General features: G+C 37.8%; 1 protein-coding gene across 3 annotated transcripts in view; it reads right to left on the bottom strand.

The window, feature by feature from the left end:
• The window catches only part of ARHGAP15 (Rho GTPase activating protein 15), a 336,537-nt gene that overhangs the window by 285,875 nt on the left and 31,618 nt on the right, over positions 1 to 19,044 (bottom strand). For all 3 annotated transcript variants that reach the window (XM_035897895.1, XM_035897896.1, XM_009642493.2), the window contains exon 3: positions 3,003 to 3,077. In XM_035897895.1, coding sequence (XP_035753788.1) covers positions 3,003 to 3,077 — 75 coding nt within the window. The remainder of the gene's footprint in view (positions 1 to 3,002; positions 3,078 to 19,044) is intronic.

Raw genomic sequence — 19,044 nt, 5'->3', positions numbered from 1 at the left:
CAGGGCTCACATGGAGCCAAGGCCGGTTCTGCCTCTCACCCCACCCCACAAGCAAGAGGCTGGGAGGGGACACAAGGAGCTGGGAGGGGGCACAGCCGGGACAGCTGACCCCAACTGACCCCAGGGGTATCCCACACCGTATGGCGTCATGCTCAGCACATAAAGCTGGGGGGAGAAGGAAGGGGAGGATGTTGGGAGTGATGGCGTTTGTCTTCCCAAGTCACCGTTGTGCGTGATGGAGCCCTACTGTCCTGGGGATGGCTGAGCACCTGCCTTCCCGTGGGAAGCAGGGAATTAATTCCTTGTTTTGCTTTGCCTGTGTGCACGGCTTTTGCTTTACCTGTGAAACTGTCTTTGTCTCAACCCACAAGTTTTCTCACTTTTACTCTTGTGACTCTCCTCCATCCCACCAGGGGGGAGCGAGCAGCTGCGGGGGGCTTAGTTGCCAACTGGCCTTAAACCACAACAGGTATGCAATTTAGAATGGGGGGAGATGGGGTTGGCTATGTAAATTTATATTTAAAAATTTAAAACCAAACAAAACAAGATGGCTGGTCTTCAGCAAAACCCATTGACCAGAAATCTCATCAGATCTCATTAGCTAAGGATGTCCCAACTGTGTCACTAATGGGAAAAGATTCAGAGGGGGTCTGTTTTCCCTTTCAAACACTACTGAGTCAGTGCCTGACCGGGACATTGTAACTCCACATGATCTTTATAGTAAATTGTGTCACAAGGAGATTTTCTAACAATTTCAATAGAATTTTGCTGTCTGCAAAGCCATGAAATAGCAATAAAACATGCTTTAACATTCAACATAAGGCTTTTTAAATCAAACATAGCTGTTATTTTGATTATACAAAATATCATTATATTAACAGTGTAATATGTTTAACTTTTTCCTTAGATTTTGTCTGTTGCTGGCATACAGCACGTAACGAAATCTATACTGTGTACATTTCTGTTTGTACCTGTGAAAAGGCCTGTAGGTCTGTGGATGCATTCTCAAACGGGTACACTAGGATTAGTGTGTGCATTTTCTGTAATTTGTATGTATCGCATGCAAATTCCTGTCATGCATATCTTTGCCATAGAAAACCCAGAGAGAAAGTACGTAGGGATTATTGTGCAGAGTCATGTCACTGTTTATCTAGTGACGGATGGATGAATTATTAGAGCTAAAATAAGACTTAATCCCCATCTCCACCTACTTTTTAATTTTTTTTAAATTAAACTTGCTTTACATCTTCCGATATTTTTCTTCCCCTTCTAACCCTTCATTTTTGTAGCATAAAACTCCTGGTGCTTGGCCAGGGCCAGAGATGCCAAATAACATATGAGAAAGGTTATTCTTTTTAATATTTCTATCCATCTGGAAACAGAAATTGGGAGGAGCATTGGCTAACCATTCAAGCTGTTGATTGCTTCTCTGAATCAGACCCAAAATCACATGTTTTCAAAGTTTACCAAACACCCTTCCCAAACTGTTATTTTAACCAATCCAAAACTAAAGGCAAATATGATTTTCAACATCAGATCTGAATCACCTCTATTTTCATATTTTGGGAAGTTAAAAATTGGATGGGCTTCCAGATGAAAATGTTGCTGGTCAGTCATATTTTCCTTATAATTGTCTTGAGCTGGAATATCAAATCCACTAACAAATGTTGGGCATACAAAATATCCTGATTTAAATTACATAGTTCAAATCTGACATTTGTTTTAAATTAAACAGCTCAAAAATACAAGATCTTCAGTTAATATGCAACCTCTCAGTGCTAAGCAAAGTAACTTTCGTATATATTGATTTAATTGAATTAGTATAGGTGCTGTGTTTAAAAAAATTAGCATGGTCTTCATTAACTGGTAATGTGCAGTTTTCTCTGTAATTAGTATAAAGGGCACTTAGGGAATTACAAGACAACTTTACCACAAAGAAAAATAAAAATATTGGGGTCATACTAGATATCTTCTTATAACATCTGTTTCGGGTTCTATATTCCCCTTGTTCAACATCTGTTAATGCCCCCTTTCCTGTTCTACACGTTTTCCAGAGAATACTTCCAAGACAGCCCAGGATCAACTTACGATACTTCTGCAAATGGATGATATGATATTAAAAAGAATACCAAACATCATAATGATATGCTCTCTTGTTTCTGTCTCAATAAATATCATCATTTCTTGTTAAGCTGCTGCCCTTCCTGCACCCTTTCGGCATATGTAAGGTTGAGAAAATGACCCAAAATGCCCTGAAGAATTAACACAGAAATAAGAAAATGGAAATATTGTGTGAGGTTTTGTGGGGGTTTTTATTATTATTTTTTGCTTTTTAGAATAATATTAAATATGAGAGTATGAACGTGTAAACATTTGAGTTTCTAAATAATAAGAAAAGACACACAAGCTAACAGTGTTAGAAACTATGAGGAAAAGTAATTATCACTGTCTCACATATAGTTTCTACAATTTTCTTAATCAGAAGAATTCAAAGTGTCTGAACCTACCTAATCCTGAAAAGTTTGTGTAGGTAGAAGTACCACTGATACCAACATTGCTTCAATGAATCTGTATTTGCGTATTCATTTTCTTTTAATAGAAAAAACACTATGCTTTTCATTCTCCCTACATTCATTTAATGTCAAGAAAAAAGTGTTAAATTTTGTGATCACTTTTACTTATAAATATTAATAATAAAAACACTTTAATACAGGCAAAGACCGGACAAAGACATGGTCACATTCCTTTATACCAAGTATTAATACTGATGAAACATCAGTCTAGTACCACCAAATTAACAGCAGAGTCAAGCTGTATAAATTGTTTTGTATCTTCTAAAATTATTCTTTTTATTGATTAATCAAAGTCCCTCAAATCCCTTAACATCTTGAGGCATCCAACGCCTCATGTATTTATTCTTTAGTAAAGCATGTGTAACATTTACATTATAAACATTTAAAATAACAAGAGTGATTTATCAGTTCTATAGAGCAATTACTTACCGTGTGGTCCTGTGTACTAATGATGTCTGCAAGTGTTAGGTTATGTTGGGAATGATTTCTTCTGTGACGATTTACCTAAAAAAAAAAAAAAAAAAAAAAAAAAAATTTCAAGGATTTAAATTTAGAGAGGATTCAAATACATGCAGGTAAAGATGGATGAACAAAAGTGATTACTGGGCATGCACAGCATGCATTGGATGGAGTTTTGGAAATCTGGTTTCTTTCAATTCTGCATTTCTGTGAAAATTTCTGTTCCTCTGAGCCCTGTGCATTTGAAATGTACAGCTACTAAACTCTCAACATCTCTGGCATAAGTGTGTTTCTTTGTGATGTCACATTGGCAAATTTACCTAAAAAATAACTGATAATAATAATTTTAAATTATGGCTTTTCCATCAAGAATCTCAAAAATTGCAAAACCAGTTAGGTGTTCTTGAACCCATTTTACAGAAATGGGCAAGATGTTAATTATAACCTCAGGGCCACAAAGCAAGTCAATGAAGAACCTAGAAAATAACTAGGACCCAGTACATAATGTATCCAGTATGTTTAAATTGTTTTAAAGGCTATTTCTAAAATCTTGATGACTGGAAGGCCACAGCAATACTAGACTCTGATTCTACAATTGTCCCCAAGCATCGAGTCCTTGATTTCCTCCAGTTCCCTCTTTTCTAGGAGGAAGTCAGTATAACCATCTGTGATTTAACTGTGGAAAATTATTGCATTATACCACAAATTATTAAGACTAAATAAAAGTTTCATCACAAATCAAGTGTTTGGCAGAGCTCAATAGCATTTTTACTTCCTTCCAAATCCGCAACAAAGAACAGGTCACCCAAAAGTGTGTGTGTGTATATACATACACACACATACTAAAAACTTTCACTGTTTAAATTCAAGGTCAATCAATAACAATATAATTTGGAGTTGGGATGCTGTAAAAATCAGTGATTATCTCCTCTTTTAACTGAAGCCAGAAAGCAAACAACAAAATATAGTCTCAAGTAGTTTCCACTGTATTCATCATAATGCATTCTCTTTTCCCCTATTAAAACAGAGTTAACGAAAAGTCATAATGTATTCTGTTTATATTCAAGTGTCTGAATATAGAAAATGTTCTTAATTAATCCAGAGGGCCACGCTCAAAAAACAGTTAAACATATTATGATCCCATATTTTTTCTCCACACATTGCTTTCATGTTTATTTGTAAGCACTAACGTTTTTAAGCCTTGAAATCTATATCCTAGATATTGCTCTACTCTCCTAGTCAGAGCTAATGAGCTTAATGAATTACCAGTTATAAATTTAATACAAACATTTCAAAGAAAGAGATAAAACATTCTTCACAATTCAAAAGTTTCTCTGACCTATTTATGAAGAATATCACTTAACAATTTCATTAAGGGTGAGTAACAGCTGGTGACATGGCTGTGTCCTAAAGTGTTTTTCTCTCTTAATATTCTGCATCTTAAGCAATCGAGCTTTCATAAGAAATACTTTAGTTAGTGGCAGTCCCTCCTTTGGGGAGAAAAAAAATGTCAGACCACATTTTCTGTATTTTGCAATCTTGTTTTCAGGAGTGTCATGTTCCTGTTTTATTAGCATGTAGGGTAAACAAGAATGATTTGCTGATGCTGTTGAGAGAACTTCTAAGATTACAGTCTTTCTATTTAGATTTTGGATAGAACTTAATATTAATGCAGGCAGAGGCACGGATATAAATTCAAAATAAATTAATTCAATTTATCTTTTTCTTTATCTTTACTGTTCAACAGCTCTGAAGGTTCTATAGTGCGCAAGACATATAACTAAACTATTCAGGTCTAGATCATAGAAAATCTTTCTTACCCAGAACTCCTACCCTAATTATTCCGTAACATACAACAGAGCATATTGCCCAGTGATGCTTTCTAAAATATATTCTTCACTCATCCAAATTAAATAACAAGACACACCACCACTCCACAGTAGCTATTTTAACATTCAGCTGCTCTCTCCAGGAATCACACGTGTCTGTTGGGGGCCCTATATGCAACTTTGTGAAGTGTACAGCACCGATCAGAGCTTTCGGTCTGGTTTTTGGTTCAGCGATCAGAGCATTAGCAAAAGAAATGTTCACATTTGATACGTGTTAAAAAGAATATAGCAGAAGCACTAAATCCATCCTCAACCAAACAAAGAAAGGAGGTAGTAAAAAGTACTATTTTAGTAGTACTAGCAAATTATTAGTGGTTGTATAATAAAAAGACAAGAGTAAGATTTCCAGGAAGTATGAAAGGAGAAAAAAAAAATACTAAATTCCAGTTATGGATGATATTAAGTGCTTTAAAAACATCTCTGCTATACGCAAAGCAGAAATATTAAGGAAAACCGCATACGTACAAGGAGAAAGAACAGACCTATCTGATTATTTAATGTGATACTTTTGCTAAAATGTATTTTTCTTGTAGGGCAAAAATAAATGACATTACTTTGTAGCCCAGCAATGAACAATTTCACGCAAGAAAGTCCTGAAGCTCCAAAGCCTGAATCTAGTTACAAAAATACAACCAAAATCCACAGCTATGTAAGCCAAGATCAAGCTCTTCTGGAAAAACACCCCAAATATTTGGCTTACAAATAGAATTAACAGAAACTTCCACAAAGCTCTTACTCATTTCTACCAGCCTTTTGGTTTAGAAATAGAACTTTTAAAAAAAGGAGTCAAAAGAGCTTGAAAATCTCAGCAATAAGAGGCAATATATTCTTTAATACCGATTTTATAAAATTCCAGCAGGCCTTATACAAATTTGGTCTTAGATACATTTTGAAAATACTGCTGGATGAGTTAGTCATGATATAGTCAGTTCAGTGTTAAAATGTTCTTGGTAGAGCCTGGGTGACAGTAGTCAATATATTCATGGTTCAATATACTCACAATTTTCAGTGGTGTACCAAAATATTCAAAGGGAGGTGTAGGCTCTATTATCTTCTTTCTTTCATTCAATTTTTAATAGATAGACCATAAAGGAGATGTTTTGAGATATTTTTTTTTCTCTATAGCTGCATTCGATTACCCTAATAAACTGAAGAAAAATCTAAATAATATCTGTCACAATTCCTCTACCTCACCTCCCAGGGTATGATGAAAGGCAGAGATTTACAGAAGTTCGTGAGATCCCTTTTTGGGAAAGGCAGCTTATCAGCAGTTTTCTGATTTGATGAACATTCTTCAGTCAGCAACAATGTCACCTGCAGCATTAAAAATCCACTCTGCGAGCGCTTGCAAGTCTGTGGGCAAGTCTGGTTTTGTTAAATTCAGCCTCAGCAGCCCCCCCTTCCCTTAGCTAAAGGGTATCCATCTCCTACCAGAGTTATTCCAGCATCTAAGCATTAATCCGTCATCATCCTTTCTACAAAGGCAAAGCCTCCATTACATATGCCTGGTATCCCAGCATGAAGGGACAACCATCTGACAACTGCTGTTTTAACCTTGATGAAGTAAAATACAATAACCTGATGTTTAATTTCATTTCTTTCTGTGTTCCCATTTGCTCTTTAAATTCTCCCTCTTTTGGGGGGAATTCATCACGACTAACTCATTGCTAGTCTCTTCAGAAAGTGTGGCGTTGACTTAGAGAGAGACCTGGAGGACTGATTTGGATTTTATTTCCCATTACAAGTATATTTCTGGCCTAATTCATCTAGCCAACGAGAAGCAGCATACTTCTTGATTTCAACCAGACCTAACAAAACCAACCAGCATTTCTCAAAAGGCCCAGACAGGCTGCTCTAGTACAGACAATTAATTATTTCCTGAAACATCATTCTGAATTCACTTGTAGCCTTAAATAATTAAGATGATTGTACAACATTTCTAAGTGGTTTCCAAGATTATCAGACAAGTTTTTCGCCACAGGTTATTTACCCACAAACATCACCTACAAGTGGCCTGGGAAAATCATACCTTGTTCAAGCAACACCTGGTGCAGCACAGCTCTGCATCGGATGAGGAACCCTGGGATGACATCTACCTGCTGCTCTCTCCATGAACCACTGTACTTCTCCATCAAGAAGGTGGTTCTCATGGAGGTTTTTTTAGACTTCTACCAAAAAAATTGTCATGCTGTTCATACTTTAACCTTTCTTTCCAGAGATTTAAGTATTGTTTTGTTTCATCCTACCCACACTGCAATTGTGTATGTGGAGAACCCTTTATAAACACCCAAAAGAGACAGAAACCCCTACTGTTGAACCCCTACTACTGCGTGTTGCTCTGCTCTGGACCTGATCCAGCAAAGCACTCTGCCATGGGCTTAAGTGTTTTTCTGGATCAGGGCCAGAACACTCCATTCTTTAGAGGATCGAACTTACTGGTGGCAGCTTGAAAGTCTGTAATAAAAGTACAAACTAGTCACATAAACTTCTGTGAAAATCATTTCCTCAACAGAGAAGGAGGGGTGATACCTGATTTAGTGATGGCTGTGGTCATTTTGTTCCCAGTCACTCCCATACGGCAGTGACAGCTCATAATTGCTTAGATAGGGAAACTTAACAAAAATGTATTGTAGCATTTCTTAATGGCCCCGTCCCTTGAAAGACACCTAGGCAATGGCAAGAGAAAGGAAAATCCTGCAACATTTCACTCACTGCTGTGCATGAAACAATTGGTTTTGTTTTAAAGATCCAGTCTTGGGCAGCATGGCAAGTCCATTGCTATCTACACAAATTATTTGGGAACAGCTCTGCCATGGTATGGTTTCTCTCCTGCTGTGAAAGGCACTGAGAAAATCCCACAGGGCTCCCCACTCAGAGATGCTCCTTTGTCATCTCAGCAGATAAGAGGGTTTGGTCCACCCTCAAGAACCGGAGGCTGTCAAGAAACAGTGAGAGCAATCCCCTTCCCCCTGAACTTGCTGCTGCAGATGCTCTCAGTGCGTTAGGTGTGTGCAATAGCTCAGCAGAAGACCCTGTTCAGCCCCATTCAAGAAAGATGAGGAACTCCTAGAAAGAGTCCAGAGGAGAGCAACTAGGATGATGGGGGGACTGGAGCATCTCCCCTAAGAGGAAAGGCTGAGAGAGTTGGACTTGTTCAGCCTGGAGAAGAGAAGAATGTGGAAGAACTTCTTTACTTTGAGGGTGACAGAGCACTGGAACAGGCTGCCCAGGGGGCTGTGGAGTCTCCTTCTCTGGAGATATTCAAGCCCCACCTGGACGCTGTCCTGTGCACCCTGCTCTAGGTGAGCCTGCTTGAGCAGGGGGGTTGGACTGGGTGAGCTCCCTTCCAACCCTTGCGATGCTGTGTGATTCTGTGAAAGCTTCTGCGTCCCAGCGGGCTCCTTGCCCACAGCTGTGGCCACTGATGCTCTTGGCTTGCTCTGGAGCCCTACTAACACCATCCTCCAGAGGGTTACATTAGAACCACGTGGGTGGGTTTTTTTTTTTCCCCTCCTTGCTTGTCCCAAATAGATTTCCTCAGAAGAAAAGGTAATGGAGACTACAAGGCAGTACAACATGACATTAGTGCGCTCTGCTTTTTATTCTAAGTCTTGCAGGGAGAGAGAGAGAGGCATGAAGTGCAGTTTCAGTCCTGCCCCCACCAGCCCTCATTTGCTCCTCACCCTCCCTCCCCATCCCCAGACCCCCCGAAAACTCGTTACTATGCAGGTGACCAAACGCTTTGCTTGGGAATAGGAACTTGCATGGATGGAGCTTTTGTGCGCTGGCTACAGACCAGATAATCTCTCTATGCATCATTTAATAAGAAAACCACTTCACAGTCCTTACAGGCTTGAGTTTGTTACATATGACATACTCTCAGCAGAATCTGCGGACTGAAGTCAGTGGGGGGAAAAAAAAAAAAAGCAAGCAGGATTGTGTTGCATTCCCCCTGCATGTCTCCCTTTGAGCACACTGCCCTCTATATTCAGTTCAGATCTCCAGAGCCTGTGAAAATAATGATAATAGTTTTACTTCCCTTGACCTCTTGCTCCCTTATAAATCAGAATCCTATAGACCTTTCCCACAGCGCGAGGGTCCTCCTTCATATTCGAGCCTGTGAAGGTAGGTATTTTATATCAAGGCAATTTAATCACGTGGGCGTGCTCCCTGGCTTCAGAACTTGCCGTAGACAAGCACCACAGCGTTTTTACTGCAGTAGTATCTCAATTTATTCAGCCGCTTCATTCATGAAATAAGAGCAAAATAATTATTCAGATTCTAGTTTAAATTTCAGCCAGTGTTAAGATGAACTGATTCTCTACGATCAGAGAATAAATAATCATGAGCTTGGTTACATAGCCCGGTCTGTTTGAAACTATGTCACCTTCTTTCCCAAAATTGTTGGAGGGGGTGCTCTAAATTTGGGGTATCCAGTCTGGGTCAATATTTTAACTCCACGGATAAGCTTACATCAGGCACTGGGTACTTTTCTCCATTAACGCCGTGCTGTTTCCCAGGAGCAGATTTTCCCTAGAGTGGGAGCCCTTTTGTTCCTCTCTAGCTACTCAAATGGACTTTGAAATTTGTCCAATTGATCCTTGCTTTGAGGAGTCCCAGCTGATGTAGTTGGCTTCATTTTTAGCCTTTTCAGGAGCAGGAGATCTGCCAAAACCATATGTGGAAGAGGAGACAACCACAAAAGGTTCTTACCACCCATGGAAGTTTGAGAAATCCTGAGACTGCTCTAAATTCGACTGCAGGTCGCTCAGATTTGCGTACCTGGGGATCAAACCATCACAAAGGGACCCACAGCTGCGTTGCCTCTAATCCTCAGGATTTCCAACTGGAAATCAAACTGGAACCTAGTCTCAAAGCTTCAATATGCTTTAATTGTATTAAATACAATACTCCTTGATTCAAGAAATGAACATTTAAAGTGAGCCTTTTTATACATTTGTACTAGCCTTTTCTGTTGCAGCCTGTAATATGTAACAAAACACAGCAATGAGCACACTGTGACAGTATTCATCTAGCCATACATAAAAATATATATATTATGAAATAAAATATTTTGATAAGTTTCCTATTCAGATTTTTCTATTCATGATGCAGTTATTACTTTTGGTTCACCACGATATTAGAATATATTAATCTTAACTACTGCAGGTGCTTTGGTAAAATAACAGATGAGTAGTGCACCAATGATAGAGGCAATAAGGAGTAAAACCAGCAGGAACAAAAATGCAGTAGACATCAGTATTTCAGTATTCTTTGCCTCTGACATCTATGTCTGCAAAAAAGTGTTCTCTGATGTTATGTCTATAAAAGGTAAAAATCAAAGTTAATACAGACAGAGCGTAATGGCAGATTACGTTTTTATGTCCCCTTTGGATCTTACAAAAATAAAGACAATAAATGTGAGAACCCAGCTCTGACAGCAAACCGTGTCAGCAACTCTCACCTGAAATTGCACCCCAGAATAGTATTCTCACGGCAAGGGGAAAGCAAAAAAAAAAAAAAAAAAAAAAAATTAAAACTTAGTAAGTAGATGTGCAAAAAAATCCCAAAGAATTGCCTTTATAAATCCCATCCAGCACATACACTACAATCAAAACGCACTCAGAAGCTCGGTCTCTCCTGAAAGGATCGTCTTAACAGAAAGAGCATAATTAACATTGATGTCACACTCCTGCAAGTCATCAGTTACCGCATACCATGTAAATACCCTTGTATAAAATATTATTAATATTCCTAGACAAATGCTCAGTCCTCTCGAGTGCACTGCACGTTAGTGCATCTCTTTATCCTGCCTACCTAATTCTTTCTCTTGGATTTAAACAAGCCAAAAACTCACCTTATGCTACTGCAGAAGCAATTTTTATTTTTGAAGGTTAATCCAACTCAGCAGGATTTAGGGATGGCACTTTTGCTTGGTTGTAGGCATGTTGGCTCAGGCCAGACAGCTGTTTGGACAGTCTCCACTGGGAATCTTGCCCTCAACACCCACAGTTGATGCACATACATGGTCTACTGGCTGCCTACTTCCATGCCCATCTGTTCAGATGGCATGGTGCCCACTCACAAGTTCGCTGGATCCTTGCCCTTAGTGTGTAGATGCCAGGCAATGATGGGCTTAGATGGGCAGCCTGCAAAATACTGAAAGTGATCATTTTTTTCCTGTAGGAAGTCCTTCCTCTGCGATAGCACTGAAGCATGGACACCACATGCTACCCTACACTTAATAACACCTGTGGACATAGATGTGCCAGAAGTACAAATCAAAGGGGGGGGAAGGCAAGTATACAGGGGGGAAAAAAGTGCAAAAAGGAATGATACAAGGAAATTGCAAAGATTTTTGTGTCTACATTGTCAATGGCAGTGGAGGGATACCCAGGCTAACTTGAAACAAACTGGCTCCAGCATCAGAGCAGCATAGCCGTGGCCACATGGACCAGAGAACAACCTAGTTTATAGTGCTTGCCAGGCTAGTCTGCTTCCGAGACCTAACTTAGCTTAAAACTACCCTGGGCACCGCACATCACTCAGTGGCCACAGTGTATAAAAATCGAAGGCAGATCACACTGCAAGCAGTGCGAATCAAATCCAGACCCGTCTAAAATTATTTACCCTCAATGCACATTCCATATATACTGTACTTCATAAAACATTCCATGGTAAACAATGACACCACTAAAGGTAGATAGTAAAAAAGCCATTTTAATAAAGTTTTATTTTAATTCGTGTCACTGCCCTTTGAAATGATAACTGAGAAAACCCTACTTGGTAAAAAGGGGCTCTTTTTATAAAAATAGTAGGGGAGAAAACCTTCTCTTTTTTTGAGTCCAAAACCCAAAATTATTCCAGATATTTTAAGACAAAGCAGTAAAACTAAAATACAATTTTATTCCCAAATAGAGTTTGATTTACAGCAAATCAAAACATAATAATAGTTTTATTACCTTAAATAATAAGCTACATTTTAATGGAAATTATTTGAACAACTTCATATGCTCATATAAATCCCATGGTATTTTTACAGGCCATTCGTAGTTCTTTCACTGTCCTTCATACACAGTATGAGAGTCATTAGAAAAGTTACATACTATAGTTTCTGCTCTTTGATTAGATGACTCAAACTTAAAAGCAGGAGGGAGAGGAAAATCAAAGAGATCTCTGCAGCAAAGAATATTTCCAACTGAGTTTTCCAGGACTCCTCCTTTCTGCCAACACTCTGGCGAACAAACTATCAGACTTACAAACACTCATGGAAAATTAATAAAATGAGCTGTAAATACCCATCAAACATATTCACAAAATTATTCTAACAAGCATTTTTCTTTTTCTTCCCCTTGCTGAGTGCACCCCAATACTGCTCTAACCATTACGGACACTTGCTAGCAGGCTGAAAAAAGATATAAAAGCGATGGCATGGCTGGATCTGCAGCCTGGCTTGGGGTTCTCATCTAGTCAGCAGTGGAAGCCTGTGCTCGAAGGCACATTTAAGCTGTGTCTAACTTAGTGTTTACTCTGGGGTGACTGGATTTGAGTGTGTTGTCCCTACCCTAGAGAATTGTTTGCTGCACGGAGGCATCAGTCTTGTCTTCGAGCATGCTCCACCGAATCAGTCATGTGTGACTACTTGATCTGTTTTGGTCTGGACATATTGTCAAATCGTTGTGTCCAAGTTTCACAGGAGCAGTGCCGAAAAAGTCCTGGCTCCAGAACGAAATTAGATTTATAAGGAACACAAGCCAAAAAAGTCACTATGATGACAAAAGTCAAAGAACCAAACCTTTTTTGCTATTGCTACGACTTCCAATCTTCGTTTGGCTTCGTTAATCTGAAGGGGAAAAACATCCACTAATATTACCTCCTTTCTAACTTTTAGGTTGCTGATTCCAGGTAATGCAGAGGTAAAACATTGGCTTTTGCAATGGAAAGCCCTTTGCTTTTGTCTGCACAGGAATTTTCACAAAGTGTATTTTTAATGTGATTGGAAGGAACATCTTCTAACACAGGTCACGGCTGAAAACCCCATAGCTAAATCTTATTAAAAACTATTCAGAGATCAAATTTAGAGACTGTAATACAGAACCACTTGGATACCTGTCAGATTGATAATATCTAGATGGCCATCTAACTTGCCACCTGCTCCCCCTTCATTTTGCACTAATAACCTGAGTAAGCTTGTGAATATTTTTTTTTCCACCCCCTTTGGTGATATTAGTCTCTCATATCATCATGACCTGTAATCTCTTAAAAAAACCCAGCATTCCCTATTAGCATTATTCAGAGGACCAAAGTGCATACGCAGCAGAAGAAAGAATGAAGAAAACTTTTCAAATAGATTTTCCCAGGTGTCATTATAAACACTAACATGAAAGAAATAGAGTAATCAGAACAACAACTGATCTACTTCAAGTAGCTTTTTAAGCAAATGGGTGATTTTGCAAAGGTCAGTTAGTGGGACGGCTCCTTCTTATTCTGTTTGACATAATAATATTCTGTTAGGAAAAAAAGGGAAATATTTGAAAGCTTAATTTTTCTTCAGTCTTCCTTTGAGATTACTCAGGTTTATATTAAATCACAACCTTGCAGCAAACCAGGTAGGACAGCAGTGATTGCTAATACTGTTACCCAGCTCTGGAATTCTCCATTTGAAGTTTGCCTTCATCTCACCCAAAATTGTTATCCTAGCACTTTTGCCAAAATCTGCTGACAGAGTAAAATTACTGTAGTGCAAAGGTCGAGTTGTCGGGTTTTTTTAAATACCAAAATTGGTTCTTCAAATTTGCATTGGGCTTCAGGGTTCTTGATTTGATTCTGTCACACAGTTTAAAAATAAAACATAAAAAAAAAAAAAAAAAGTGTCATCTGTTTGTGTCTTGGCAAAGTAAGAACTACGACTGCAAAATGCTATTGTCCATCCTGCTTAAGCACTATTTCATTATTCGCCCTTCATAGACAAAAAAACATTTCAAATAATACAACGCTCCCTTTTGTGCTCACTTCACAAATTGGTCCACATACTGAAGAGAATGTGTAGGAGAGGGAAGTGCATATTTCTGATCCAAGCAGCCTGAATCTCCTGGTTTTCCTCTTGTGGCATTACCCTGACAGCAAACCGCATAACACTAATACAGCAGATAAAGAAAAGAAGAAATGGAATTATCCTGCTTGAAACTTCTGAAGCGTCTAGACAGACTGGAAATTGCCCCTGATTTGATTTTCATCATTCTGTTCTGATAGAGAAGTCCCCTACCTTGCATGTAACAGGAAACCCTCAACTAAACAAAGCAAGAATCATTCACTGTCACCCAAAATGTGTGCAGTGTATAAAGGCAGTACTTAATCTGGGTGCATTGCCAGAGAAGTCATAGACCTTATTAAAAATATATATATAAATATTAAAAATAATTTTTAAAAATAATTTTAAAAGGCACCTCAAGAAAACAAATGAGCCAAACGTTATTAGAAGCTTTGGTGCTACCTTAAAACAGAACTTTGAGTATATATTTCAGTGCATATATACCATGCTGTACATATATATATGCCACACTCAGCAAAGTCACAAACACGCATCACGTGATGGAGGGAAAAAGGGTTTGATTTATCACTTCTGTGCTGGGTTTCTTCCTCTTTCATCCCCTGTCCAATGAAGGTTTTCAAATAGCACTTGCCACTGGTCTCTTTGTTTCCCCACTCCTTGACAAGAATGAGGAATCAAGATGGCATCATTTATAGAAAAGTTTATATCAATATTTTATCCAAACTGTGCTGGACTTAACCTAGGAAATTTCTGTTTGATATATCCCTGGAAGGGATCCACTTCTTATTTGAAGGCATGAAAAATGATGAATTTACCAATTCTCCTGATAGTTTCCAACTAGTCTTTATAAAAGGTACTGTAACTCTCCTTTTGGGTGGGTTTTTCTTTTGGGTGGGGGTGGGGGTGGTGTCCAACTTCCAGACATTTCACCTCATATTGCCTTTTTTCTGCTACATTAAAGAACCATTTCGTGCCCAATATTGTCCCTTAATGTAGGTAAGTAGGAAATCAATTGCCTTTCAATTTCTTTGAGATAATCTAAACGTGCTGAGGTCTGTAGATCCTTCATCGGCAAGATAATTTTCCTAAACTCCAATACTTTTTTTTTTGCCTCTTCCTTGCATAATCTTCATTATTTTAGTATCACTATTGTAGTTTCCTTTCCTCAGTGCCACTAACAGAAATGAACATTTGCCATCTCCCTTCTTCTTATCACTCACAAGGGTCAGCTGAAACTTTTTGACACTGATATACCCGTAAGAGTTATGTTTTGCAGTAAAATCTCAGAATACACTCCCTAGTTCTGGGAACAGCATGGCCTGTGTTTTCCATATATGTATATATTTGGATAAATTAAAATGTACTTTCAGCCATTAAGCAATCCAGATCACTCTCCACAAGTGCCTTTACCCAGACCTATTTGCCAGTCCATCAATCTTTGCTTTATTTTAAAATGTTATTAGAACTGTTCTATTTACTTCCATATCATGGATAAAAAGAGTGATTAGTGTCAAGCTTAGTACTAGTCCCTGGAGAACAACTCTAAAAATTCACCCAGATGACGATGATTCCCCAGAGACTACTTTCTGAAACGTGAAAATTAATCAGTTCTTAATCCATTTAACATGTGCTTCACTGATACAGCACATAGCTAATATTTAATCAGAATGTCATGTACTATTAAGTCGAGCAACTTACAAACTTTCACTACACTTCACAAATATGGCTGCCTTTTTCAGTAAGACTTGCATCAAAAAAGAATGTGGTTTTGTTGGAGTTTTTTTTATTTGTTTTTCATTCAGTTGTTATGGTTGACATCAACAATATTCTTAACTACTTCTTTTTTTTAATTGATGCAACAATTTTTCATTAGTTGACCCAATACTCTGGTAGGTTAATCTGCCTATAAGATTTTCCAAGTCATGCCATTTTCCCTTTTTGAGTATTGGCACAATGATTGCCCTTTTGGAACCTTTTGTAATTTCCATGACAACCCAATATTTATTTAAGATTGAAATCAACAGGCAAGGACCACCTCAGAAAACTCGTTAAAGCTCTAGCATGATAGTTATTTACATTTCCTGAATTTTATGTCTGACTTTGTCACTACTTAGATTCAGTGACCACAGATTTATAAAATGGTGAATGCATGGCACGTTATCTTATAGAAAGAACATAACTACCTGGAATCTACAATTTCCACATGCTAAAATAAATAAAGTTGATTTTGCAGTGCACTGCATTTTATACAATCGTCTATTTATCTGTAAGGAAAGTCACCAAATCAAAAATGGGATAATTTGTCTCATTTGCACAGGTGCACATACATCCAGAAAGGCAGAGGCAATACTACTGTATCATGCTGATTTTTAATATCTGCTTACGTTATCTTGCAGGCTTAGGCATGTGTATGTGTTACACTAGAACACAATGGAAGATAAATCCCCCTAAATCATAATTTCTTCAGTAATTTATGACACATTGCCATAGAAACTAATTTGCAAATGAATTTCTATGTGGCTCTAGAAGTAATAAAATTTAAACAATGCTCTGAATAAAAATCTTAAAATGTTCTAACGTCAGTATACGGAAGGCCATTCTCTTCCCACCTCAAATATCCAAAATATTGTAAATACAGACTGACCTACAAAACCCTACTCCAGATTTGAAGATCGGCACATCTATCACGCAAACCCCGTTCAGGCACAGATACAGCATTTGTTGTAAATGTCCACAAAAATTAGCAGAAAGGCACATGTAACTAATAGGTGCTTAAGTATGAGCAGTGGGAAGTGGAAATGGTTGTTTGCCTATCTACTACTGTGAGAATTCATCTGTTTATGGTGCAAATGCACACATATGCGTGTGATGCTGATTTTTTTCCCCAAACTTTATTCTTTTAATAATTACTGAAAGATTAAGAAGTAGTCAAACAGTATAGATGGACTTTCCTTTACCTAAAATTGCTTGCATATGCTTTGTAAGTGATATTTTTTCTGAGCCTAACACCCTCTGTTTTGTAGGTCATATGGATATCTACAGACTGTGCGGATACTGAAGGCGCTTGTCCTTTAGCCTTCTGCCTCACCACATGATTGAGCATCCATATACCTTACAACCATACACCCTGTCGAGTGTTATTCTCTTACATATCACAATTTACCTCGCTTTCTCCACTCAAACATGCAACCAAGCTGAGCAACAAGCTGCTTCAGCTGCCATGTCATTTCAGTTTTTACACATCTTCTCTTTTTATGTGTGCTCTACATCTCCGTGATGTCTCATCTCCCCGTTCCACTGCCATAGGCTACAAGTCAGGAACAAAGCTCAGGCTCAATGTCAAACAGAGGGAAAATGGGAAAATATCATAGAAGAGAAAATTAATGGGCACAACACAGCTCTAAAACTTCCATCCTTGTGGGCTTTGCAACTTTCCCTTGTTTCTTGGCAAAATGTGAAGTAGAAGAGAATAATAGTATTTGTATAGAAAATGCCTTAAAAAGATATTTAGCTACGGAAAATACAAGTCAAAAAAATTCCAGGTAGAAGATTTATGCTTGCATATTTAAGAATAAATAACCCAGTGAAGTGGGAAATTTTATCTGAAACATTAACTTTTTTCACTCCCCCCCATTATCTTGCCTTCCCCTTTTCCTTGTCTGACCACCATGGCTTGTGGAGCTTCAAGATTTCCAAAAATTGATAGTCCCAAGCCTAAACCACAGCAATGGACTCCAAGGCTGAAATCACGGTTTCTCTGCCTGAACCAAGGCCTTTCTCTTATTCCAAACAGGGAATTTTCAAAGTGAAACACATGTGAAATCTCTCTTCTCAACAGGTTCATTAATGAAGTCTTTAGAACAAAACTGTTACTTTTCATCTTTTCCTATTGATTTTTTCCTATAATAAACATTTTCATTTTCCTAACAAAATTATGATGTTTGCAACCTACATAAAAAACAAAAAAAAGTCCCAAACCCCAATACTTTAAAATGATCATACCCACACTGATGAGGCTGGCAGATACACAGATTTCCATCATATAGAATCACGGTCTTGTATGTCACTAGTCATTTGGTTACCATGATATCTAACGCATGGCCTAAAAATTTTTTTAAAACATGGATTGTATATTTCTGTAAAAAAATAGAAGTCCCAAAGGATACTATTGTATAAGGAAAAGGGGATATTTTGTTTTTATTCTCACACTATAGAATTACCTTGTTGTAGAAAAGATAATCTTGTTCAGAATCCTGTCTCTCATCCCCAAATTAGTTTATTTTTCAAAAAAAAAAAATAGCACTCCTCCTCTTTTTGTAGCTCCCCCAAATCAAACACAAGAGTAAATACTAATATGACAAATATTAACACTGGTATTTTATTTGGATCCAGATGCTTGATTTATCAGCTAAATTATTTATTCAGGAGGTGACACAGTACTTTATGTGACCCTGTTTCTAATTCTGTGTAAACCTTACCTGAACATATTACATGTAAGCTTAATAAACCCTTTCACTTTTAAATTTCAGTACATCATCTTTTCATGATTCGAAGCATATAATTTATATTTTTGAACTAGCATGCTATAACAGAACTTAATGTAATTATTTTTTTTTTTTTTAAACAACTTTCAAATGAGGAAACCAGAGTTGAAAAATAAAATGTCTCTTTTTGGGGGGTGTGCGTATTCACAATGCATCTTCAGTCTGTTTATTAAGTAATCATATCTGGGTACAAGTGTCAACACAATTTACATTTTGAATAATGTGAAGCAGATAACCTCAATTAACAAGTAATTAGAGTCATTTTCCTATTAAGCAGTTTCCCTAATTGTTTTTGAAACCTGGAACTAAAATTGTAATAAATAATAAGCGGCCAAAACATGTCCCTGCAGTAGCTTAACCCAGGCTCTTCCACTGGAAAAACACAGCAGAAATAAGGGCTGAATACCCACGTGATTTTGAGACAAGTGGGAATTATTTTGTAGCTGTGGACCTCTGTATAGTCCACTCTCTTCTGTGGTTGTTTTGTGGTTGTTGGGGTTTTTTTTCTTCAACCTGATTCTCTTTCC

This window comes from Egretta garzetta, unplaced genomic scaffold, assembly GCF_000687185.1.
Source record: "Egretta garzetta isolate BGI_Z169 unplaced genomic scaffold, ASM68718v1 scaffold197, whole genome shotgun sequence".
Classification (NCBI taxonomy): domain Eukaryota; kingdom Metazoa; phylum Chordata; class Aves; order Pelecaniformes; family Ardeidae; genus Egretta; species Egretta garzetta.
Note: the sequence above shows the minus strand (reverse complement) of the source record. Positions and strands in the feature narration are given on the sequence as shown.